Source organism: Propithecus coquereli, unplaced genomic scaffold, assembly GCF_000956105.1.
Source record: "Propithecus coquereli isolate 6110/MARCELLA unplaced genomic scaffold, Pcoq_1.0 Scaffold51, whole genome shotgun sequence".
NCBI classification, from domain to species: Eukaryota; Metazoa; Chordata; class Mammalia; order Primates; family Indriidae; genus Propithecus; species Propithecus coquereli.
The window spans coordinates 6743403-6769894 of record NW_012150952.1 but is presented as its reverse complement, the minus strand read 5'-3'; the positions used below and the strand labels follow the sequence as shown (position 1 = coordinate 6769894).

General features: G+C 44.4%; 1 protein-coding gene across 3 annotated transcripts in view; it reads right to left on the bottom strand.

The window, feature by feature from the left end:
• FHOD3 (formin homology 2 domain containing 3) overlaps window positions 1-26492 on the bottom strand; it is a 447358-nt gene that overhangs the window by 117161 nt on the left and 303705 nt on the right. For 2 of the 3 annotated variants that reach the window (XM_012656604.1, XM_012656605.1), the window contains exon 10: window positions 26218-26456. In XM_012656604.1, the coding sequence (XP_012512058.1) occupies window positions 26218-26456 (239 nt within the window). Of the gene's footprint in view, window positions 1-826; window positions 902-1304; window positions 1671-4648; window positions 4745-26217; window positions 26457-26492 lie in introns of all 3 variants that reach the window. The other variant, XM_012656603.1, reaches the window with a different exon arrangement.

The following is a 26492-nucleotide window of genomic DNA, read 5'->3' as shown; positions in this document are numbered from 1 at the left end:
AAACCAGGCACAGCTTCGTGCCAGACACCCAGGCTGGGGTTCCCCAAACACAGGCTCTGGCAAAAGCATCTTGGTGACAAGGACTTGCCTAAAGAACCCCCGGCAAGAGTGTGGCAAGCCCAGTAAGGAGAGAGTGACAGACTGCCCAAAAGACTCGCAGGTAGCACCACGGAAAGGTTAGGACCCTACTCTGGAGCAGGCCGCTGGGGGTTGAATCCACTCCCCCACTTACCAGCTGAGTGACTCTGGCCAAGTTACTTAGACTTTCTGTGCCTCAGTTTCCTTGCTGTTAATAAGGGCTAGCAATAGAACCTACCTCTTAAGGGTTAAGTGATACTTTAAAGCACGAATTTTATGGACAATATAGGACCTAGCTCATAATAGCTAACATTTATTGAACATTCATTATCATTATTCTAAGATAGGAGTGGCCATCAGAATGACCAACTATTGATTTTGGACGATTGTTCAAAATATAACCTGCCCCCTGGCCCCGTTTCCTGTTCCCCGCTCTGGCAGAGAGCTCCTAATTCAGCCAACAGTGAAGGGCAGTCACACAGACAGGCAGACAGCAACTGTGACACGTTCCCTGGGGAGTTCTGAGGGCCGAGGGACTCTGTCTCATCTCCAGCTTTTATAATTATTTAAGTGTTCATAGTTAAATAACGTAATTATGCTAATGCCCCTTGAAGTGGTTCAAACTGTAATTGTGTGCCATCTTATGGGACACTCTAAGAAACCTTTGGAAAGAAAAGTGTATAAATTAGAATACAAAACAGAAAGCTATAGAAAAGGAAAAAAAAAAAAGAAAGAAAAAGACACCCACCTATTAGAAGAGAAAGACCGGAAGTTGTAGGGCTCAGAGGCAGAATATGTGCTCAGAGGGACAGAATCAGAAGAACTGTCAAAGGAAGGACAAGCCCACTCACAATGCTACAGGGAAAGATGGCAAAGCGCTTTGCTGCATTCTGCAGGTCAAAGACGACCTCGTGCCAGATGGGTGGGTGCAAGATGCACAGACTTTGACAGACCATATGTATTTTTTAAAATTGTACATTTAAAAATCCATTATTAGTTATTAGAACAAAAGATCTCCTTTTGGATGACCATTTTCTTCTGCATCTTATCTAAATACTGGTCAATATTTAGTTAGGAGTTAGCAAGTTAGTTTATTCCACGACTGCTGCCTGCTCGGACTGCAATCCCCACGAACACGGCAGCAGACAAGCCAAAGGATGCAGTTAACAGGCTGTGTTCTCTTGCCTGGGTTAGCCTCAAACAAGCCTCCATGTGGGCAAATCTACCTGTTTTCCTTCTGGGACTCTGCTTTCTTTTCCTTGCTGGGTAAGGGAGAGTCCTCGAAGTCATAGGAGAAGAGGTGGAAGGGGCTGTGGGGCACGTAGGGCAGCTTGTCTATGGTCGGTGACGACTTCAGGGAGGCAGGCGAAGTGGAGGACGGCCTCACAGCCCGGGCAGGGGCAGGCAGCAGCAGGAGGCCAGGCCGGGTGGCTTCAGGTGCAGAGGACCCACTGCACAGAGGGCTCCCCCCTGCACTACTGGCTGGAAGCGGCTTTCCCTTCGACATGGCATTGGAGACAGCTGGGAGGGCAGAACTCTCGGGAGCAGCATCCTTTCCAGAAGGGCTCTGCTCTGAGGCAGGGCTGGCCTCACTGTGGGCCCGGCAGGGAGGAGAGGAAGAGAAGGGAATAAAAGAGATTGGGAGAGAGGGAGCCAAGGTTAGGAAAGAGAGAAAGACATGTAAAAACCCCACTACTGCGCGGTTAGGGCCACTTACTTTGGAGTCCAGCTGCGTTTCTTGAACTGCAACATAAGAACCTATCACCAAAAACTGTGGTTTGCCCAAGCAATCCAGGCTTGCCATCTGGGAGGCAGTACTTATAGGATGCCAGGAAGTATTTCCCAGACCAAATCTGGCCTCTGGGCACATGGAGGCCTTTGGGAAGGGATTTCACGGACCCCGAAGGCTCTTCTGCACCTGCCCACCCCCTTAAGTTTCTCCTCACCGGTTGCAATGGCACCTTAATTTCCAAAATTTGAGACTCATCTCTTTGTCTTGGTCAAATAGAGGATCTGTCCTCCTGCTAACAAGCCCAGCCTCGAGGAAGAGGTATCTCAGAAAGCCATATGCTTCAGTACTGCTTTCAGAGGCTTTTGTGTAAGCAAGTACAGACAAGAGAAATGCCAGCAAGGAGTGCAAAGGGCCACAGGCAGGGCCCCAGGAAAGGAAGACAAACTTTGTCCCTTTCCTGCTCTCCCCAGAGCCTACCACTAAGCCTCTGTTGTCTGGACTCCTTCAAACAGGCCTGATTCTGCCACAGTTACAGTGTTAAAAACTTATCTTCACCACACACACAGAGACATAAATGGTGACTATGCATGGTGATGGATGCATTAATGAATTTGACTGTGGTAATCACTACAATACACAGTGTGTACATATATCAAATCGTCACATTGTATACCTTAAATATATACAATTTTCATCAATTATTTTTATTTTATCCTATTTTTTATTTTTTATTTCAAAGTATTATGGGGTACGCATATTTTTGGTTACATGGATTACATTAAGTATTTTTAAATTTAAAATAAAACTTCCATCTTCAGGAGGCTGGATTTAAACACTTGGGTATTTTAATACACACCTTTATAACCTGAGAATCTCTGTGAAACTCTGCATTTTTCAAAAACATAGTCTCTCTGCCAGGACATGACTCCCAGCCATGTTTATTTGGACACAGGATGTGAACTTTCTTTCCTACCTCAAATGCAGAGCTCCACTCGTCTATGAGGGCAGAGACACACTGGCTCCCTTGGGAGAATGGCCTGAGACCACACTGCAGTGTGCCCAGTGCAGTGTTGCCGTGTCAAGCACACACTAAGTGTCAAGCACACACCAAGCAGAAGCCAGAGAGCAGTGGAGACATGGACCCAACAGAAGGAAGGGGAAATCTTCATGCCCCTTTAAGGCCTCATAGTTTTAGGCCAGAGAACAAATAGCACCCGGATCAAGGTTAATGAATACCTAGGTACTGTCAAGATAAGCTCCGGTGTCTAATATGTACATCTTTATTTCCTAACACTGAAAAGCCCAACTAGTCTCCAGTGAAGGATGCCCTGCAGCATGCATCAGTTGGTACCGTCAGGGACCCTGCGCAGCCTAAGCTAAGCACTCATCTACCTGTGTAAATAACAGCACACCTTCAACAGAGATGCCCTTCCCAGCCAGATTCTTCCGTCTGGTCTGTAGGTGTGGAACCCTGTGAGTACCTGAGGGTTGAAGGGTTTGTGCGGGTATGAGACAGAACGTGCACACTGAAGCAGATGTGGAGCCATGCCAGTGTTTTATGGAGGGTCTGCATCATTTCCTGTGGCTCACTTTTGACATAAGGTGGGACTGGCAACCAAACACGCTCCCTTCGCAGAGCAGCCCTAGCTAACAACTCACTACTCCCAAGCACGGCAGAGGAGCGCGGGCAGGGGCCCTGTTCCGTACTGATCTTTCTCCTCCTCTCATCCTGAGATGTGTGGCTAACTCTCTACCATCAGCTCCTTCCTTTCTTCTCTCCACACCCCACTGGCTTCTTCTCAGACATTTCAAAGTGGGGAAACAATCATTCGTTTGTCAGTTCAGACAGGATTCTATGACCCTCCGGCACGATGGGAGTCTCAGAGTGTCAACTGAGCCCACGCGAGAATTTGCGTGTGCACTGCTAGCCCGGGAGATGAGGTGTTTGCAGCAAAGAACCCCATTAACTTGGACGCTGGCAAGAGGAGGATTTTACTCAAATTCATCCAAGATTCTTTTGATTTTGCTTATTTATAGGAAAAAAAATAGTAAAAATGTCTATTTGCAGTGGCAGTCAATTAAGTGACAAAAACCATGCAATTTTAGAATTATTTTTGAATATTGGAAAATGAAATTACCCACGAGCAAATTTTTACTTTTTTATACAGACACCATTTGGGAAAATACCTACGAAATTTTAAAATATCTGCAAGGTGCCTGTGTTTATTAACACTGCCTGAAGACAAAGAACGCACCTTGCCAAGGTGAGCAGAGAGGACGACAAACTCCCCAAAAGGCTGCTGAGTTAGGTTAGCTGTTCTGGGCATGAAAATAAATAAATACTGGAAATTTTTGCTAGGCTACATGGGGTGAAAATATTCCTGTCCATTTGGATGAAAAACAAACCTGAATCATTAATACAGTAGCTACCCACGCATTTTAGCTAATATTGTACTGATAAAATCAGGAAGAAGGGAACACATGGAATTCTTACTACAATGCTAGAAGGACTAAAATCTTAGCAGTGTTGAACCTTTTTAGTCACTGTCAATCTGTCTGAGCTAAAACACTTAATTGAGAAAGGGAACAGTGAGGGGGGCGGGGAAGTGATTTTTCCATAAAGTGTGGTTAGGAAGGCAGGATTTTAACAAAAGTGCAGTTCTCTAAGGAAAACATGCTCAGCTATTTTTCTACAAAGCTAGGCATTCTGTGGCTGTGGTAAAGGTTTGCCAGGGGAGGCAGTGAGGAAGGGAGGCACTAGAAGGTGGTGGCAAACTCTCCATCAGGAATGAGCCTCCAGCTTTTAACGTGAGCTTGGGAGGCTCCAGCCCTTGGTACCTGTCCTTGCCCTGACAGGGGGCATCGTCCTCTCTCTCTTCCTCTGAATTGGGCTCCGTGACTGGCTGCTCCTCTTCCTGCTCCTCCTCCTCATCCCTGAGACGAAGTCAGGCAAAGAGAAATGCACACAGAGACAAGATGGAAAAGAGAGATGAGCATGACAGACGAACAGGAAGATGAAGCAAAAACAAAACAAAAACCCAGCCAGCTGAAATGAAAAAGAATGCACTCAATCTATTAGGAGAAGGGAGGCAGTTCTGAGATGAGGAACTTTAAATGTAGGGTGGAGATGTGATAACCCAGAAGAGGCCAGATTTCTTTGTCAAGGTGGCTGGATACCACCACCCTGCACCAGAGAAGCTTCTGGCCTCCAGTAGGCCTTCTACGTGCTTTTTTCTCCCCCACACAGAGTCACCCAGCAACTGTTCGTGCAGCAACCAGAGTCCTCACACTGTCACCACGCTGGAAACCACTGGTGAGAAACCACCGAGGGTCAGGCCGCTGTGGCATGGACTGACCCAGTGGTGCACACATGGTTTTGGCATGACACCCCCTCATTCTCCATGAGTGTGGTTCAGGGGGCCAGATCCACCCCCGCTTCCAGGGTGGGTACAAAGTTTAGACACAGCCAAGCCCTGTCACACCTGGGATTCCTCCTGGTGCCTTCAGGGATGCCTCGCTGCAGGAACGCTCTGAGTCTGGGGCTGTTGCAACCCCTAGTAAGGGAAAGCCGCCTGTAAGTGAAGCTCACCCAAGAAAAGCAGAGTTGAAGCAGGGAGAAATGGAGGAGAAAGCCATTCCCATGACAATCAGCTTGTCAATTTCCAAAAGTCCAAAAATCTTGCTGGACTATTGATTGGGATTATATTTGTATATAAATTTGAAGAACTGACACCTTTACATATTGAGTCTTCTAATCCATGGTCATAGTATACCCTTTATTTATACCTAATCTTATTATAATCTTCTTTAATTTCTCTTAATAATTTAAATTTTCAGTAGAGGTCTTAGCTATCTTTTATTAAACTTATTTCTCAGTATAAATTTGGATGCTACTGTACATGTTATCAAGTTCTAAATTTCATTTTCTATTTATTTGTTGATGGTATATAGAAATAAAATTGATTTTTTTTGTAAACTTACCTTATATCCAGCAACTTTTCTAAATTTATTAAAATACTTTTTATATAGATTCTCATAGATTTCCTATGTAGACAATTATTTCATCTTAAAATAATGATGGTTTTATTTACTCCTTTCCAATCCATATACTTTTCTTTTTTCTTGCCCTATTATACAGCATCATGCTAGGATCTCCAACATGATGTTGAATTGATGTGGTGACAACGATGCTTCCTTTTCTGGTTCCATATTTCAGGGAAAAGAATGAGGCTTGCCATAGATTTGTTGGTAAATATTCTTAATCACATTAAAGAAGTTTCCTTCTAGTCCTAGTTTGCTAATAATGTTTATCATAAATGAGTGTTAATGTCTGTCAAATGCCTTTGTTTTTGCATTTGTCAAGACAATCATACGAGTTTCTCCTTTTTTCTGTTAAAGAGTTACAAAGCCTGTTTTTTAAAAAAAAAAAAAAATAAAACCAACCTTGCATACACCAGGAATAAAGCCCACTTTGCCTTAATGTATTAATATTACCCTTTTTATACACAGCTGGATTCTATTTGTTAATATTTTATTAAGAAATTTTTACATATCTCTTTTGGAAAGAGATTGATCTGTAATTCCCCTTTCTTACAATGAGCGTGTCAGATTTTGGAATCAAAGTTACGCAGGCCCCATAGTTAGGCAGGTTGACAGCTGTGTACTGAGGAAGAGATGGATCTGGAAAGAATTAAAGTAGAAGATTTGGCTGAACTTGGTGACTGAGTAGATGCGGTAGAAAAGGAAGAGAGAAGCACTGACAAAATCCCACGATTACTTGTCTCAGGAACCTGGATTGGGGGTGCCTCCAACAGAAATAAGAAAACTAATGGGACAGTATCCCTCCCTGTAATGCCGGAAGCCACCAACAAGCACATTTCAGCTGTCCTTTCAAGCTTGGCACAGCAGACCCCCAACACGCCACCCCCTACCAGCCTCAGTCCTTGTTTCCTCTACGTGCTCTCACAGCAGCCGAGCGAACACGGTGCCCACAGCCTCCAGCCTCAGACAACCTTCCCTCAACCAGACCAGGAGTTTGCAGATGTTATTCCTTCCGGTCCATCCGAAATGCCCTCCACCCTGCCAACCCATGAGCCTCTCCTCTTTAAAACAAAACACTGAGTTCCTCCCTCCAAAATGACTTGATTCCATTTACTCCCCAAGGCGGAGCTGGAGAAGCCAGGCTGCCTGCGTTTGTGCTCTAGCTCCACCTCTACTGAGCTGTGTGACCTTGAGCCTAACTTCCCTCACCCCTATAAGGGGAGTAACAGCACCTGCCTCCTAGAAGGACTGCACCAATATGTAAGAGCACTTTGACAAGGCTTGGCACATAGTAAGCAAATCAGTTTGTTCCAGCTCCTAGCTATTATCACCATCATAGAGCCCTCTGAGGACATCAGTGGACACTCAGAACTCTGCTTGACTCCCTGCGTTGGAGGGCACAGCTCTCTGCCAAGTGCTCTGCACCACTGACAGACAGCAACACTTTCCCTTTCAGCATTTCCCTTTTATAACTTCACAGTGACTAGAGTTACTTCTCCTGCTGTCTTTTTGATCCCTCTCTCTTCCACGTAGCTGTCCCACAGATGTTTGAAGACAGCGATCCTGACCTGCATCCTAAGCTGTCTCCTCTTTGAGCTCAACGGCCTCAGATCCTGCAATAAATTTTCACATCACGTGTGCATGCTGTATCTTTGCTGAACCCAAAGGCAGGCAGCACACTCACTCAGAGGGCCACTTCCTGGATGCCCTGTGGTCAAAGCACTGGCCTTGCCCTATAATGCAGAGAGGCAGAGAAGGAAACACCCTCTCGTAGGGCACATGATTTTCAATGCTTTATTTTATTAATATTTAGTTCCAGCCTATGATAAAAAAAAATTAAACTTTTTTATACTAATAATATTGAAGAATTAATTAAGTTTAAAGAATTAATTCAGACAACTTTGCTTTTTCCCAAGCTAGATTTTCTTGTAAAGTATAACTTAATTTTGTTTATATTTGTGCTAAGGAATTCTGGGTGTTTGGCCTTTGGCTTTTAAATACCTCTACAGGTATTTTGCTTATTTTCAATTGATAAGGAGTTACTGTAGGGCACAGGCCTGTTCTGAATCCATTAGGTATTTTCTTTTTCACCACAAACAGTCCCAGATTTGAGGCCACCCTTTTCACGTTCAAAAAGCAACCCAGAGGCCTGCAGCCTGACCAATTCTGGACAGCATAGTTTCCATCAAAGCCAATTTAACTTTCCCAAATTTGGGTCTCAAGCTAATGTCAGGTTTCTTAGGCTTTCGAACACAAACAAAAAGGAAAATGAATGTTGCTGAGCTGTCTCAAAAGCACAATAGAGATACTCAAAACAACGCTAAAGCACGTTCCAGGACTAAAGCAATCAGGATCAAAGTTGAGCAATTAATTGGGAGAAGGTATTTGTAATACATCCAATAGATACAAGCTCAAATCAAGAATATACATGATATATTTTAAAAATCAAAAGTACAACTGTAAAAGTGGACAAAACACGTGAACACAGCCAATAAACTTGTGTGAAGAGATATTTTAAACTCACTATAAATCAGAAAACTATAAATTAAGGCCACAATGAAATATCATTTTTTATCTACTTGGCAAAATGAAGAAGTCTAATAATACCAAGTGCTGAAGAGAATGTAGGTCAGCTACCTTGCATGTACTGCTGATGAGAGTGCGCGCAGGTACAACCACTTCGGCAAAATAATCGGCACTGTCTTATAAAGTTAAATATTCACACCATGACCTAAAAGTGGCATTGTTCTACCCTAGGGCAGTGGCTCTGAACCAGAGTGATTCTGCCCCCACGCTAGGGGACATCTGTCAATGTCTGGAGACATTTTTAGTTGTCACAACTGGAGCCGAGGAAGGGAGTGCTATTAATCTAGTTGGTTGAGGCCAAGGATCCTGCTAGAAATCCTACAATGCATACAGCTGGCTTTACAACAAAGAATCATTCAGTCCCAAACGTCAATAGCAACATGGTGAGAAACCCTTCCTGAGGATCCTGAAGCACCAGTGTACCAGGATACGGGTCTGAGAATGTTCTCGGAAGCACTGTTTGTAACTGTCAAAGACTGGAAGTGACCCAAATGCCCACCAACAGGAAAAAGGACACAAAGGTTGTGGTAAGTTGCAGGCAGTAAAAATGGATGAACTACAGCCTCACACGACAATAAGAATGACCATCAAAGGAATAATGTGGAATGTAGAAAACAAGTCCAAGAAGGCATATGTGATACATTTTTTATAAAGTTCCAAAAAGCAAAATTGTATAATATATTGTTTAAATGTACACATATGATAATATTAAAATACACACACACACACACACACACACACACACACAAAACCCCCCACAAGACAATGATAAACTCAAACTTAAAAGTATTGGTTACCTAGGCTTAGGGTTGGCAGAGTGAGAAGCGCACGGACAGGTGGTAAGTTAGGTGTAATGTTCTAGTTTTTTTAGTTAGGTCATAGTCTCATTGATGCTCTTTATATTAATAAATATTATATAAAAATAAACTAAGAGAGAGCCATACACAGACCAATGATGACAATATGTCATGAAGCAAGGATTATGATTAATCCAATTCTGTACAATTGAGATCTTTAAAATAGTAACAAAATAATTTGTTTCTAAAAAAGCAGTCTAACTTTGGGTTAGGGGCTTCATCTCCTTTTATTCAACGAATATTTTGTTGAGCACTTATGTGCAAGATGCTGGGGCACAGTGCTAAATAAGATCCTCGCTCTTGGAGTCATAGGGAGGTGAGGGAGAAGACATTAAACAACCAACTGCACCAGGGAGCATTCAACCCAGGTGGCCTGCACGGCCTGGGAAGACTTCAGCAGAGCTGTTAAAGTGCAATTCAGAGGGCCAAGGAGGGACCAGGGAACAAGATGGGATTCTGCACATGACATTCCCCTGCTCAGCATGTCTGCTGACCTAGGATCAAGTCGAATTTGCCTAGCTAATCCCTCATCCTTGCCACCTCTCCAACTTCATTTCCACTCTCCCTTCATGGATCTCTCCTCTCCAGTCTTAATCAGTCTACTGACCTATCACTTCTCCATCCACATCAAGGGCATGTCAACCTTGGAGTCCCTGCAGGAGCCATTCTTCCAGACTAGAGTTACTCCTCCTGCTCTGTTTCTCCAGGAGAGCCGGCCCATGGTCCCAGCTGCCAAGGACATCTGGTAAGTACTAAGCTGCCTATTGCACTTCCTTGGCACTGTGGACCTAGCACAGTGCTCAGCACAGAGGCACTGGCTACAGATGATCAAAGAACAAGATTGGCGATTACTTGGAGGTAACCTCAGACATCTCCCCATGTTGCAGATAAGAAAGACGAGGTCTACAGAGGGCATGATCAGACAACTTGCCAATAAGAACTCGGATCTCCTAACGTCCAGGCCCCAGTCCTTTCTGCCATGCCAGGCTACCCCATAAAACTGAAGCAGAATCTAAACTGGTTTCATCATTGTATCATCAATGCACTGTTCCTTCTTGGCAACAGTCTCTGAAACTGTGCTCGTCAATTCTCCTCCCATACAGCACAGACAAAATAATGCCATCTGTACAGCCCACTAGAGTATTAGACAAGGCTGCTTGTGGCTCCCAGAAGACCAGCCCAGGGCCCCAGTCACCCCAGACTTGCCCAGCTGGCCTAAGGGCTTGAGGGGATCAGTGTCTTGACACAGGTAGTTTGGCAACTAGTTTGGCAACTAGTTTAAGGTTTAGATAAAATGCAGACATCTAAAATGTCCCACGTATTTCCATAAAATGCATATGACACAATTATATGAAAAATATTTCATAGAAATATCTTGTTAAATTTATGATAAAGAAAGTGCTCCCCTGAGCTCAGTCCGCATCACTCTGCCTCACCGCATACTTAAGTTGCAGTTTGAACTTAGCCTCACAGTGACTCATACTTTCTATCAACTTAAAGGCTGTTTCTAGGTTACCAACGGCATGAGATTTGAAAACTTCCAATTAGCAATCTTAATCAGTTAAGACAAATACCTGACCAATTGAATCAGTGATTTCATTTAAAAATAGTTTTCTTATCTACCAAGGAAAAAAAAAAAGTTCCCTCGAAAGATTTTTACCATCCAAGAGAAGGAAAAGACATCTAACAGAGACCAGCTGTGGCTCTGATGTTTCCATGGTGAGAACTCAAAGTTGACAGGAAAGTATTTATTATCCCTGCAGCATGCAAAGTTTAGCAGGAGTATAAAGTACAGCTCGTGGATCCCAAATATACCCAAAAACTCATCACCAGGCCAGAACCTCAATGCATAAACCATTATTTTGCTATTTTTTTTAGAATCAAATATTAATGGACCCAACTACTCCATTTCTGCTGAAACATGGAGTAGTTCAATACAATGGAATTCAAGTCTGCAGAGTATAAACATCAGTAGGGAAAAAAAATACAATTAGTAGCTGGGGTTGTAGATTTATTCAGGTGTAAAACAAATTAATCCAGTGATAGCTCAGACTGAGACGGCTTACTACTTTGTGTATACCTTGATTTTGTGTTTAAAAATAAAGCATCTTTATTCTAAGTTACAGATACTAGTTGATTGCTTTAACTGTCCCTCAGAAGTCAGAGAGCAAAAGAGGACCAGGATGTAGGTAGATTGCAGATTGTTTCAGAACTTCTGAAAACGGCAGGACACCAAGCATTGTCCCAGACTGAGACACTGGTCAATCCAGGGGCTATTTTATCTCACCCATAAAATAAAGTGGGACAGCAGGATCAGAACCTCCATCCCTGGTGTTCTATTACAGCTGAAAACACGAAATTATGTGGACATCAGACATATTCTCCCACTTTCAGAAGTTGTACAATTACTAATCTCTGTGTTTTCTGGTCAAGCTCGCTTTTAAATGGAAATAACAGCACTTCTCACACTTATTCTACTGTCTTGTGTTTTGCCAAAAGGGAAGGGTACTAGAAAGTACAAGACTCAGAAACAAACGAGACACGACATGCATGTTTTTAAGCAGATATCAATTGCAACCACCTGAGGACAATCACGTTTCAGTGTGTGATAATAATCTTTTTAATTCATGACTCAGTTTGATTTGAGAACTTCTAATTGCCTTTTCACAAGTTTTGAACTTGAACATACCCCCATCAACTCTCAATATGGTAATCAAGTGCAGAGAATTGACATCTAGACATAAACCCCAAATAGTCCATCTCAGCCAGAGTTTTCCCAGCAACCTCGTTTTCTGTAGTTGTGCCGTGCCCTCCAATGACCAGGAGCAACCATGGAGACTTGTGTGGGTAGCATGTGCTTTCCACTTCCGTCACTATCTGCTCCTGGGGATGTCAATGAGGAATGAACTGTACACAAAGGAGGCAAGAGGAAGACAAGAAAGAGCAGCGAAGTGTCAGAATTACCCACACAGACCACCGCCCAAGGAACTAGATGTGTGTCACAGGTGTGCATGTTGCCGTGCACACTCACATGGTATCCATCGTGTCTCGAACAGGTTTGGGCTCATCCCACTACAGGAGGGTGGTCCTGGAAGACCCAGTAATAAGGGCGACTGACTCTCTCTCTGATGTGTGCCTCCAACTCTGTCTCTCCACACCACTGGCAAGCTCTAGCCTAGTGATTCACATTCTTGACACATACTTGTTAAAATGTGAATGCTCAGGCCCTACTTTTGGAAATTGCATTCAACTATTCTGGAGTGAGGCCAGAGCATGGGTTATATTAGACACTCCACAGAGTTAAGAACACTGCCCCAGTCCAAGCTACCCATGTTTTTCAGTAGCTCTGCATCAATAGCTACCACTCATGTCCCTGTTTCCACTCTCCCTCATCTCCACTCTGATCCCCGCCGGGCAGGCAGGCAGCTCTTCAAATGTGCACAGCTGGGCCCCACAGGCTAACTAATAACCAGACTCTACGCTGTGGTTCCCCAGGCCATGCAGGACCTGGCCCACCCTCTGGTACGACCTCATCTCTACCCCGTGCCACCCCTATCCCCCTCCACATGCTACAGCCTCGCCTCTCAAGATACCTGTTAGATACCCAGCAACACCAACTGTTGTCCTTTTTGCCACGGGACATGGCGCTCCTGGGGAGCTCTTCTTGCCCTTCAGGATTCAGCCTAAATGCCCGAGGCTGTGTCCCGGTCCAGCCCATCCCACTATCCTCTTTTCTAAGTAGTGTTTTCAAATGACTGTTTACTTAAAGGAATTCATACTCCTTTTGAGAAAGTATACTATTGTTGATAAAAGTGAACTTCCCTTTGACCAGAGATAACCACTGTTATAAATTTGGTAAACTTCTGGATTTAAGAAAAAAAATTGAAGCATACTATATTACTCTATAATGTTTATATACAGAAAATGATTTGGCTAGTATGTCGGTACTTCTGGTTTGTGCATGTCTTCTAACTGCTGGCTGCATCCTTCATAGACAGCTCATGCCACTCCCAGCTGTCTGCTACACTGTGTCACTAGTGATATCCTAATGGCTCTCCCTGCTGGTGTCCTCGAGCATTTCTGCAGGTTCTCCTCAAGCGTGCGTCCTTATACCCGTCACCCTCTACCACACAGCCCTGTTGTTTCCCTTCAAAACCCCTCTTCCAAAGCCACGCATATTTACTTGCTATAATATTTATTCACACACTGTCTTAAGAAACCGTAAGCTTCACTGACTCCTCAGACCCAAGCATATGTAGGCACAATAGAAGTTGACTGAATATGAATTTGATCCTTTAGTCCCAAGAGTCAGTATTTCTGTCTCAACACCGTAACTTTAATTACAAACTTCATAAAATGTCAATACTAAGAAGTCTATTAATGTAAGGCTACTCTGAAATAACACACCCAGTATTAGGGGTTTCTTTTCTAGAGATTTGGTAGCTTGCTCGTTTACTTATGGACATGAGCCACTATGGATGTGGCCCCAAGTCTACAAACACAAACTAAAACAAAGGTAGTGTTCAAGGTGCTTCGTGATTTTTTTCTCGATTTCGTGATAAAAATTATTTACTACTCTACTTGGAAGACAATTCTGCAAAGTTATAGGTGAAAAAATACAGAAAAAGAAAATAGGCTGGGCACAGTGGCTCATGCCTATAATCCCAGCACTTTGGGAGGATCGCTTGAAGCCAAGAGATCGAGACCATCCTGTGAAACACATCTAGCCCCCGTATCTACAAAAAATTTTTTTTAAAAATTAGCCAGGTATGGTGGTGTGCACCTTAGTCCCAGCTACTTAGGAGGCTGAGGTGGGAGGATCACTTGAGCCCAGGAGTTGGAGGCTACAGTGGGCTATAACTGCACCACTGCATTCCAGCCTGGGCAACAGAGCAAGACCCTGTCTCTTTAAAGGAAGGGGAAAAAAAGAAAGAAAAATAGCTTCTTAAGTCAGTACTTGCTTCGCTTCAGAAGGCTTGCCCACGACGTGCACGACATGCACAGCTGTGACACCCCCACCCCTACCTGCCTGGTCCCATTCAAGGATCCCTGGGAGACAAATGCCTGCACACAGCAGGCTCTGACTGGCCACTTCCTCGTGGGTGCTCGTCTCTAGTCAATTTTTAATCTCGTGTTTATAAAACCAGAACCGCATGGTTGGAAGAAAAACCTCAGGAATGAAATTATTTCTCTGGGGCCATGTGGATACCGTAATTGGGTATTCCTGAAGTGTGTTATAATTGTTTCTGGATTCCTTGCTGAGCTATTGTGTCTTTGGGAAGTATACTCTATCAGGACGGTCGAAGGCATCCAGGCTGCAGAGAACTATCCCAAATGCACCCAGGCTTCCTTGAGCTGCTCAGGGCACCGTCCAAGGACCAGAAGCAAGTGTCCCTGTTCTTTGCTTCACTCTGCCTTTCAAAGATCTCTCCCCCTGGGAGGGCTCCATCCGCTCATTTATTCTACGTACTTAAACTCTGTGCCTGGTGCCCTCATGCTAAGCAGTTCTACATGGGCCGCACCTTCAACCCTTACAGGAACCTCTGAGATAGGTACGATTTGTACCTTCATTCACAGATGAGGCACTGAGGCACAGAGAGGTTAAGGAATTTGCCCAGGGTCACACAGCTAAGAAGCCAAAATTGAACCCAGGAAGTCCAGCTCTAGTATCTATGCTCCTAACCATTATACTGTGCTACTCCTGCCTATGATAAATTCTTTGTGGCCAGAAAAAAAATACCTCTTCTCTTTAAGGACTGGAAGAAGCCATTGATCCTGCCTTCTTTCCATTTTTTTGTGTATACCAACGGGTCTTCTGATTGTGTTCATGTGCTTAGGGAATCCACCGGCTCTCAACCCTTGCCCCTGTAACCCTTCTTGCCCTTCCACCAAGGCCCGAAATCCACTAAAGAACAGATGAAACCAGGACATTGGGGACCATGAGACATATTTGGACCAGGAGTATCACCCATCTTAATCCTGATCAGTCTCTAAAACATAAAAAGGACCTCATTTAGAGATACTATTTTTCCAACATGAATATGATGCTTCTGTCATCACCGTCAGCTCGCTGAGCACATGGAGTGAGACAAGCAGGACCCCAGGCCAGGTCTCTCTCTCTTTGGGCCTGTCCTCTTCAATGTCCAAAGCCTATTCCCAGAGGGAAGGGCTCCCTTGCAAAATGATCCACCAGCATCACCTCTGCCCAGTGTAGACTTCTTTTTTGCTGTCAGATTTGGCCTCTTCAACCTACATTTTCAGGGTTTTATTTCCCTTGTTTGTTCAACCTTTGTCAGTGAAGAGTAACTGCCAGCTCCCTCCACAGACGCTTATCAAGCAAAGATGATCTCATTTTTCTTCCCCCGACTGCATTCAATCAATTCAGCTTAGCACTCATTGGAAAGCCCTTGCTCGATCTCCAAAGGGACACTGGGAATTGCATGGGATGGATATACAGAGAGATGCTTCCTCTCCAGTGGAACACCCACGCCCATACCTGCATGAGCTGCCAACGAGAAGCTGTACAAGAAAGGGCTGCGAACACTCAGAGCATGGATGGGAAAGTGCGCGTTACAGGAAATGTGGGGCTTAGGCCAAAGGGAAGCAAGGTTGGCCCTGAAAGAAGAACATTCTCAAAGAGAGTCAAAGATTCAACTAGAAACACGAACCTTTCCTTGTCTCTGAAGTACGCTCACCACTCCCCTACGCACACAGCGAACGTCTTGTCCCTTCCTGAGCCCTCCTACCGCGTGAGTCCACTCTCGCTGGCGAAACAGTCACACTTGCAGATAACCTATTTCAAGGTTCACTGACTTGGAAGGTGGGCAAAGTTCTCAATTTCAGCATTTCGTGAGATGACAATTCTGTACCTTCTTTTCTGGGGCTTTATCCAGCTGCTTCTCTGCTCATTTGGTTTGTTTTTCCTGGGTCATGGCATCTAAGCCTGGGCTTCAACCATCTCCTATAGGTATGTGAGTTGCAGAAGTGCCCATTCTGCACTATGGGAATTTCTACTTGTGCAAACCATGGATACCCCCAAAGCTGAGTGTCCTCAGAGCCAGCCCATGACCCTAGGTTACTAGTGGCCTGGGAATCACCTCAGACTCCTCCTTGCCCACCATGCGATCCAGTCACTGTCCTACAGGAGGACATGCATCTCACCACCTCCCCTCCTTCCCCTTCTCCCCACCCCTGCTCAGTCAGGCCCCTCCACTCCTCCCTGACCCAAAATAGCCCCGCACCAGTCTCTGTGTTCGCAGCCTGCTCTTCTCCAGGGTGTTCCACACGGCGCCCAGAGTGCTCTTGCTAAAACACAACACTGACCTCACTCCTTCACTTGAAATTTATCAGTAAATTTACCACTCGTTTTTAAGAACAAAATTTGGCCAATTTCTTCAGAACCTAGAAAGATCCCCAAATTCAATTCAGCAAATTTTAAACCCCTAAGAAATCTGCAATCTGGTCAGTGAATATTCGAGAAGCCAGAAGTCCCACTCCAAAAATCAGGAGCTTTGCAAAGCAACTTCTTCCTCATGCCTCAATGCCTCTGACGACTCAGTACAGGTCCTCCCATTTCCAAGCTCACTCCCCCGTCCGCCCCCCAACCCTCTCCCCTCCAGCCTACCTTTTGCTACTCAACACTCACAAAGCCAGGAAGAGCCTCTCCAGCATGGCTGATCACTGGCTGTATTCCAATCACACCCATATCAGGAGGTCACAGCCCTCATCAGTGAATCCCATTTATAACAAATCATTTACCATCAGATAAATCTTCCCAAGTGGCTACTTGCTGCTCATGGTATCAGTGGTTGTTAATCTGGTTGTTGTGAAATCGTCAAGCATGTTTATGCCAATGCACAAAATATTCTCTCCAGTTCATGTCCAGAGTTATTTAACAATTACCTTCTTTAACAGAATAATATCCAGGAAAGCTCCAGGGCATGGAGTAACCACCACCACCACCTTGGGTGAAGCTATCTTAACTCTTCCCGCACCCTATTAAAGAGGTACAGGTACCATCACCCTGAGTTCACACATGACCACACCTATGCCCCTCATCCACCTCAACTGCTATGCCTTCTCATGGCAAACCTTCCTCCAAGAGCCAGGACTGAGAAGGTCACCTGGGTGGCAGACTTTGTAGATTAACATTAGACAACACCTTGTCTCATATGTTTTCTGCTGACAAATCAATTGCTCATTGCCAACTGCTTCTGAGAAAGACTAGGGCCACTCTACTATTTTGCTGCAGACCCTGAGTGAATTCTGTAACCCTGGCAATGAAATCTTGTGGACAGAGCATGAGAGACCAGAGAGCAACGTGCTGCCTAGAACTTAGACATCCAATCTTGCCTCCATCCTGCCAAAACATGGGAAGATGAGCTCACCCACCCGGCACAGTTCCATAATCAGGCTCTCCCACTTGCCCACTGCTTCCTGTAGCTGGTGGAAAGATGCCAATACCCTTCCCTACTCCTGTAGGAAAATAGAAAACAACACCCTTCCAATCACCTCCCTCCAGCTCCCACTCCGGAGGCTTAGCCCTGAGCCTTGGCTACCCTCATCCCACCACCCACTGGGCCACTAATTGGTGTACATCAGCTATGAGCCCCCAACAGGTGAGGACAGCTTAGGTCCCTGCTCCTCCTCGGCCCCTAATAATCGATAGTTAACCATGGCTTCCTTTTAACCATGAGTTCCCTATAACTTACTTTCCCAATGTCAAGGTAATGGTTAGTTATGATTAGGAAGGCTTGCCCCAATGTTGCAGTTATTGCTCTGAACGCTTTCAGAATTCCTCTTTACAAACTGTCTTCAGTGCCCATTTATGAGAAAAACAAGCAACTTAGCATGATTATTTCAGGATCAAAATCAAACAGTTACTAAAACCACCAGAGCTCATTAGGATTACCGAGTTCTAGTCAATGTTTCTCTGAACAATTTTTTCCTTCCTCAACAAATCTAATTAATCCTCAAAAGATAAAACGTTGTCACTACTGAACATGTTCCATAGATTCAGAGAGTAGTTCCAGGGACGTCTGGTTCTGAGCGCAGGCTGTGGACTATGACTGCCTGTGTCCCGGATCCAGCAGTGCCTCTTACTACCCCTATAATCTGGGGCAAATTCCTTCATCTCTTTGTGCCTCAGTTTGTTCATCTGTAAAATGCGGAGGATACTACCACTTTTTTCTTGAAATTTGCAATACGTGTAAAATTGCTTAGCACGATAGCCAGCACACAGTCAGTCCTCCATAAACGCTGGCTTCATCACTGCTGCTGCTCTTACTTACCTCCCAGATAGTTAGGGAATAGCATAGCATTTCCCGAGGACAACACAGAGAGGCTGCGATTAGAAAGAGGACACACATTTCTGAGCAAGCATGACACCTAAAAGCCACACAGGAAAAGATTCACATATTGGAAACTATAACAAATATATATTATGCATACAGTGAGACACATCATAAATTTAATTAAAAGATATTTGAGAGACAAAGAGAAAACTGTCAGAAAGTTCATATCCAATGTACAGAATATTTACATTCTACTTTTGAATCTGAAATTTTCCATATAAAACAAAGAATAGCTGTGTATCAATTAAAATAGCCTAACCAGGAAACAAATGAGCAAAAGATATTAACAGGTAATACAAAGAAAAAAAATATCAATAGCCAATGAAACAATTAAAGCTGTATAACCTCAATAGCAATCAAAAAAATGCAAATTAAAATGCTGAGGCACTACAATTCGCTTTTCAAAATTACAAAAATTCTAAAAAATTCATAACATTCAGTGCTAGTAATGATGTGGGAAAATGGTCAATCAGATGCTGGTGGTGGGAGAGTAATCTGTACAATCTTTTTAGAGCTTGGTGACATTAATATTTGAAATGTAAATGTCCTTGGATCTAGAATTCCACTTTTAAGAATTTATCCTAAAAGAGTGTTTATGCTAAGATATATACACAAACGTATACGTGTATATGTTCATTACAGCAAGTTTGATACCAGGAAAAAACTGGAATCAAGCCACAGCAAAATAAATGACAGCATTATGGTATTTTGGTATATCTACATAATGCAACAATAAGCAATAATTTTTAAAAATGTACTGATATGAAAAATATAGAAGCAATAATAAAGATGGCAAGATGGCAATATGTATATGTACATTTACTAATCGCTTATTAATTGCCAAGTACCCCGTGTATTTATTTCTACAGAGTCACAGAAACAGGGCTGCTTAATATAATGGTGAGGGCATGGACTCTGGAGCCAGACTGGCTGAACTCTAGGAGCAGCTCCACCATAGATTAGATTAGTTGTGGGGCCTTGGGCAAGTTATTTCAACTCCCTGTGCCTCGTTTTCCCCTGTCGTGTGGCAATACTAAAAAAACCTACATCATGGGGTAATGGCAAAAATGGAATCAGTACGCTTGTAGTACTTGGCAGATGATTACATGTGCTCAGCAAATCTTAGCTGTTGTTGCAGCTGTTATTGTCAACTTTATCTTTGAACTATATGGTCTAATTCTCTTCATTTTACATCACATAGTTGGTACCCCATCTTTAAATCCTACCATTTGTATTTGAAAACAAAGAGTTGCTATTTATTCAGTGCCTACTATGAGCCAATGGCCACATGTGTTAATAAACTGACTCATGGTTATTACAGGGAGCTAGGCTCAGGTGAACTCACCCTCCCATGCTTCAACACCTCCATTCTATGGGCCAAGACTTCAGTGATTCCAAACACCACCATGGTGAGGACTATGAAGACCGAGTGCTCCCTGCTCCTTAGGAGCCGTGGCCTAGTCTCCATCACCATCGGGGACTGAGCTCCCGATGCTGGTCTGTGCACCCTGCCCCCACACCATACCCCTGCCAGAGTCCCCCTCCCTGTAGCTCAGGTGGGCTAGCTATCCCCAGTCAGTACTCTTGGCCTACCTGGTAGGCCCAGTCCTGGCATAGTCTCTCCCGGTTTCCCCCACTCTAGGACCAGCTGAGGCCAGGCCGCATCTTCTCACTGCTGCTTGAGGGTCAGATACATCTATAGGTCAAACCGCCGTGCTCCTGACTGCAAGTTCAAGGCCTGGCCACAACTTCCGACTCCCCCAAGGCCTATTTACATCCTTATAACTTTGCAATTTATTAGAACAAGTACTTCTGTGCAACATACATTACACATTTGTTTCTTTCTTTTATCCCTAGCCTAACTTACACGGGTAAAATAGCAATTCTTATATTTAACTTTTTTACTTCTTGACCCCAGTTGACAGGGTCAGCAGCTGGGAGGAGAGGTATCCACTGCTGCTTCCCAATGCTGATTCCTCAACTCCACTTCAACATTTCTGGTGAGACTGTCCCGTTCCTATTCCTCCGAACAGGTTTGTCAAGCCTGGCTGTACAATATCACACCTCTGTCACATGACCATTGTTCGGTCTTGCTAATTTGTTTTATGCTAGTCACATTCCATTATGTCAATTTTTTGGAATGTGATGGATGTGAAACTGATCAGTATTGGATATGCTGGGCATTTAGTTACTGAGAGAAGCATAGGTTTAGTCAAGCCTTTGGGTCCCTCAGAGGGTTTAAGCACATTCCCTGAGAATTTGAAGTGTAAAACTTTGCTAAATGGAGTTAAAACAAAAACAAAAAAAGAAGACTCTACTGTAAACTATCTGTGTAGTAGCCCAGAGTATAACCAGTCAGTTATGGAATACATTCCACATTTCCTTTCTAAGAAATATGCCTTCATGAGATTTGTTTGTAAAATACCAATGGAATCTTTTTAACTAGACATATCTCCTATTGATCTGTGTTTTATCTAATTTATTATATTTTCTGAAAAAAGTCAATTTTGACCCATGCAAGTGAACATGTATGGTAGGTACACAGAGTTGCATCTACGAAAGCTACCCTTTCCAATGGCCAAAACACTTCCCACCTCAGCCTCATCCCAAGGAGGAGGTGAACACTACAACCAGCTACCTGCCTTCTAAAGGCAGAATGTCTCCAGCTCAGCTCTACTGACATTTTAGAACAGGTAATTCTTTATTTAATAGGGGCCCTCCTATGCATTGTAGAATAGCAATCCTAGACTCTACCTACTAGATGCCTCTGCTCCAGTTATGACAATCAAAAGTGTGTCCAGATGTCCCCTGGGGGACAAAATCACCCCTGGTTGAGATCACTGCCTGAAGAGACCACCAGGACTAATCCCATCCTGCCTTAACCTCCTCACCTGGCTCTGTGTGTCCCCCAATCTGACGTATCTCCTGCCCTTCTCCAACCCCCTCAATCTTCCTCTGAGCCCTGGGAACTCACAACCAGCCACCATCCAAATCCCCGATAGTCTCAATCTCTTCACAGAATATTCCTTTTGCTTCCTTGCTGTAACCCCAAACCTAAGAACACTGTTCCCTACGGCCCTCTCACATGGCATAGTGGGTTTTTCCCTCATACCCCCCATATCCCTCTTTGCCATTTCTGGACCACTTTCCCCCCCAATCTCCCTCAAGAAACCCACCCCAAGGAACAGGGGTTGGCAAACTTCAGCCTGTGGGCCAAATCTGGCCCATGGCCTGTTTTTGTACAGTCTGTGAGCTAAGAATGGTTTTCACATTTTTAATGGCTGAAAAAAAAATCAAAAGAGAAATATTCCATGACATGTAAAATTCAAATCTCAGTGTCCATAACTGAAGTTTCACTGGAAGGCAGCCATGTTCACTTGGGTGCCCGATGTCGATGGCTGTTCACGTGCTACGAAGGCAGAATTCAGTTGAGTGGTTCGAAAAGAGACTGACCTGCAAGGCTGACCAGAGTCAGTGTCTGGCCCTTGACAGAGAAAGCGTGCGGACCCCTGCCTCTGAGGCACGTGGCACTGGTCTGTACCTTCCGCTCCCCGACCAGTTGTCAGCACCCACCATCCGCCAGGTCACTGTTCCATGTACATTAAAATACACACATGACTGAAAGCCGACGGCACAACTGCTAACACCAGTGCCTGAATGAAGTTCCAAATTACCTCCACAGGTTGGAATGCTGTGTGGAAATCAACAGGATGAAATGTAACGTTCACCTGTCGAGTCCCATGCAGTGTTCATTATCAGAACAACTGACACACAGAGCAGGAAGGAGCCCTGGTACATGTCAACAGAGGAAGAACTGGGATGTACGGGGACACATTTGGGGGAGGTAAGTTTAAGTCAGAGAGTTTCCTAACAAGCAAACAGTTCAAGGACAGAATGCAGCACCTCAGTAAAGGTGGCACCCGAGCCTGGAAGTGCACCTCATCCCTTGGAAATGTGATAGGAAGGGTCCAAATTAAGAACTTTGCAGTCCTATGCTTGATCATATTCTGTTACAATATAAACTAGAGAAATTGGATTTTTTGCTATTTAGATGGCAAAAATAATTTTCTCAGTAATAAATGAAAGCACCCAAATTTTCCTTCCTTCCAATTAGATGTGTAAATTTTAAGTGCGAAGATGAAACTTAATATGGCACAGTCACACAAAGACGCTTTTAGACGACAGATGACCAACAAACTTGTACCCTGCTGGGCAGATGCTCAGTGTGGAGCTCTATTTCTTAAGAAACTTACTCTGAGTTCAGAGTCTTATCAGTCCTAATTAGAATTAAAGCACATAGGCTTCCAGGCTTGAGTCTGCAGGGAGACTTTGAGATTTTCTTTTCAACTCTTCGCATTTTTATATTCATCTCAATAAAAATTTCCCTACACGGTATGTAAATCAAATTCTTTCTCTAAAGAGTCAGAAGTGTGGCTCTCACTCGAGGAATATGCTTAGGAGTGGCTGGCTGGGAGTGGTTGTGTGTGCTTTGGAGACCAAGAGTCAAGGGCGAGTGACTTGGGTTTAACCCGCAGCTCAGCCCCTTAATCCTATAATTTGAGGCACAGCAGCTGCCCTACAACTTCCCCACTCCATCTTCTCAATTGTACAATGAGGATATAATGACACTTGTCCTATCTGGAACCTACAAAGGATCATTGTGAGAATTAAATTAAATTCAAATGATGTAAAAGGACTGAGTGGTGAGTGCCATATACTATTTTGGAACAACATGAGTCCCCTTCTAAAACACATTTCTACATTCTTTTCAAAAGTGTTGGCATCATTTGGGGCACAGTTATAAAATCCATCCCCAAATTCCTCATAAGTGGTGTCTGCACACATGTTACTATATAAGCTCGCTAGCATCAGGCACGGCCAGGAGGTTCACATCGAGGAAGAGCAATCTACATCAGGCACACCTCTGTGTCCTTCAAGGTCTGCGGAGGACGGAACACAGTGAGCTACTTGATTCTAAGGTGCTGTTCTGAGGCACAGACGTTGAGCAGGTGACTAAGTTATGCACACAGCGACAGTGTTTCCCATTTTGCTTCTAACATTCTTTCTTACTATCTCACTCCCGCCTTTGCCAAAAGTGTACTGTCGCTTTGGGGCCACAGGCAAAATCCCTCCAACAGCCTTCATGAATGAAGTCACTTCAGAATCATCAATCTGGATGGATGGATGGATAAAACGTTACCTATCTTTACAGGCTGGAAAGTGTGTTTTTCTCAAATGTTACTAAATTTACGTTGAAGTAATAATTTCAGTAAAATGAAATATGGGTCTATTTGAAAAGAATGAAACAAGTGGCACTCAGAACAGCGTCTCTGGCCTCCTGTTTCAGATCCCACTGAGCCCAGCACCTCGAGACTATGAACTGTGCCCAGGACGGTCCACTTCACTGCTGTCAACCTTGCTAACCTACCACAAGGCATCATCACCTGAACTTACAACATAGAGACCTCTGAAAAGTGCAACAGCACAAGAAAGACTAGGAACAAGCATGACATGAGTCAGACACAGCAAGAAAACACCAAGCACTGCTGACAAGGTCCACCTAACTCCTGCTCTCAGCACCTTTGGTGGTTTTAAACGTTTTTTTGTTTTTTTTTTTTTTTCCAGCCCATTACATACACATTCCTCAACTCTCCCCAGGTTTATTGCTCAAGCCAGTCGCTAAGAACAGTACTAGGAGAGAGCTTCACGTGCCCTTTGAGCACTGGCTGAGTTTCTTTAAGATCCTAGGTCACAAAATCCAATGCCCATGGTAAACGTTTTCATTCCTCAATCTGTTCAGAAGTTTAGGTCTTCTTTTCACTAAAACAGAGCTTGCCATACACAGCAGAAATAGAAAAACCTATAGATTTTTCTGGGGCTACAAGGTAGAAAAGGGGTGTCAACACAGACCATGGCTGTACATCATCTCAGACCAATGCCCTTCTTTGGGACAACAAGCCAGCACCCAAAGACATGGCCTAATTTATGCTCAAGTGATTCCAGGAATACCAGACTGCTTGGGCAATGGTGACAATGGGTATTCCCTTAGAGACGGAGAGGAGGAACATACCTTGATCACTTTCTTTCTTAAGGGCATACAACTTATTCCGAGTTATTTTCTTCCTCACCATGCAGCCCAGTGACCTAACTTTGGCTCCCAGGGGGATCTCCATGGTGAGGTAGGATGCTGAAGCCAAATGACATGAGCATTTAATGTTTCCACTCGGTCAGCAGCAGGACATGAATGTATCACTCAGGCCCTATGATCCTGGGTGACAGGGACTGGTCCACAGAACTCATCATCCCAGTGAACGAATAGTATCCATTTGGGAAGATATAACTGGACTCAGACCCTACAGCAGCAGGACTAATCTTTTGTTGCACCTCTGTTATATAGAACCATTCTGGGTTCCCACAGATTTTGAAAAACTTTATATTTTAGTAAGTATAATTTTTCACGGAATTATCGATCTTTCTATTTCTTCCTATCACCTTTCTTATTCTTTCTTTCACCCAGCTAAGATGTCAGGTTCATAAGGACAAAGATTATACTGTTTCCATTTATATATATCCCCACAGTTTTGAATAGCCCTGCCCTGTAACAGACACTCAGCAAAAACATTTACGGAATGACTAAGCGATAAAGAGGTAGACAGATATTTTGAAACTCATACTGGTTTATCCTATTTAACTAAAATCAACCTTGAGATACTCCTGAGTATCTCAAGACCCTTACAATCTCATTTTTCTTTTAGAGACAGCGTCTCACTCTGTTGTCCATGCTGGAGTGCAGTGGCGCAATCATAGCCTACTGCAGCCCCGAACCCCGGGGCTCAAGCCATCCTTCCCACTCAGCCTTCTGAGTAGCGGGGACTACAGGTGCATGCCACCACACCGAGCTAATTTTTTGTCTGTTTGTTTAAGAGCTGGAATCTTGCTTTGTCACCCAGGCTGGCGCTGAACTCTGGCCTCAAGCTAACTTCCCACCTTGACTGCCCAAAGTGCTGGGATTGCAGGTGTGAGCCACTGCACCTGGCCTGTTTTTTTTTTTTGAGATAGGTTCTCATCATGTTGCCCAGGCTGGTCTCAAACTCCTGGCCTGAAGCAATCCTCTCATCTCAGCCTCCCAAGTAGCTGAGATGCCAAGCACGTCTCATTATGCCCACTCCACAATGTCACATTTCTGTAGTGGCATACCGATTATTTAAATCTAGGCCAAAGTTTTGTGTTTTGGATTCTTTTCCATTTGACAAAGTACAAAAATACAAAGTACAAAGTACAGCTTTTCTGAACACAGAAACTAAGCTATTAAATAACAGTAAAAGCCAGGTGCTGACAAAGAGTTCATGGTGTCAGTAACATCAAGTCTGTGCATGTCACCAGTGGCCACCTTGCACGGGAAGTTCCCCTGGGATTTTTGGGTGGTGGTTTAATGGGAGAGAAGAGGCAGGGAGCAACGCCAGGGGGACTAACTGGCCAGTGGGAGTACGTGGTAGTGCACATCGGTGACACTGTGGCCTCCCTCCCTGTTTTCCGCGTATCCCTGCTCCACTGCTGGGTTAATGCTTACTTTTCACGCAGGTTCTGCACTTGACCGGACTTAAAGCTGGGAGCCGACTGGGAGCAGGGACTGGTGGGAGCCGACAGGGGACTCTTGACGCTCTGCACCGAGTGCCTGCGACTCCGCCTGCGGTCGAGGCCGCGGTGCTCGCCCCCGCTGCTGGAACACACGCTGGCCCTCCTGCGGTCCCGGCGCCCGCTGGGAGGCGGCTCCACTGTCTCGTCGCCATCCTCGTGCCTGAGCGCCACCTGAAAAAGCAGAACACGCCCAAATGCGAGGTCAGG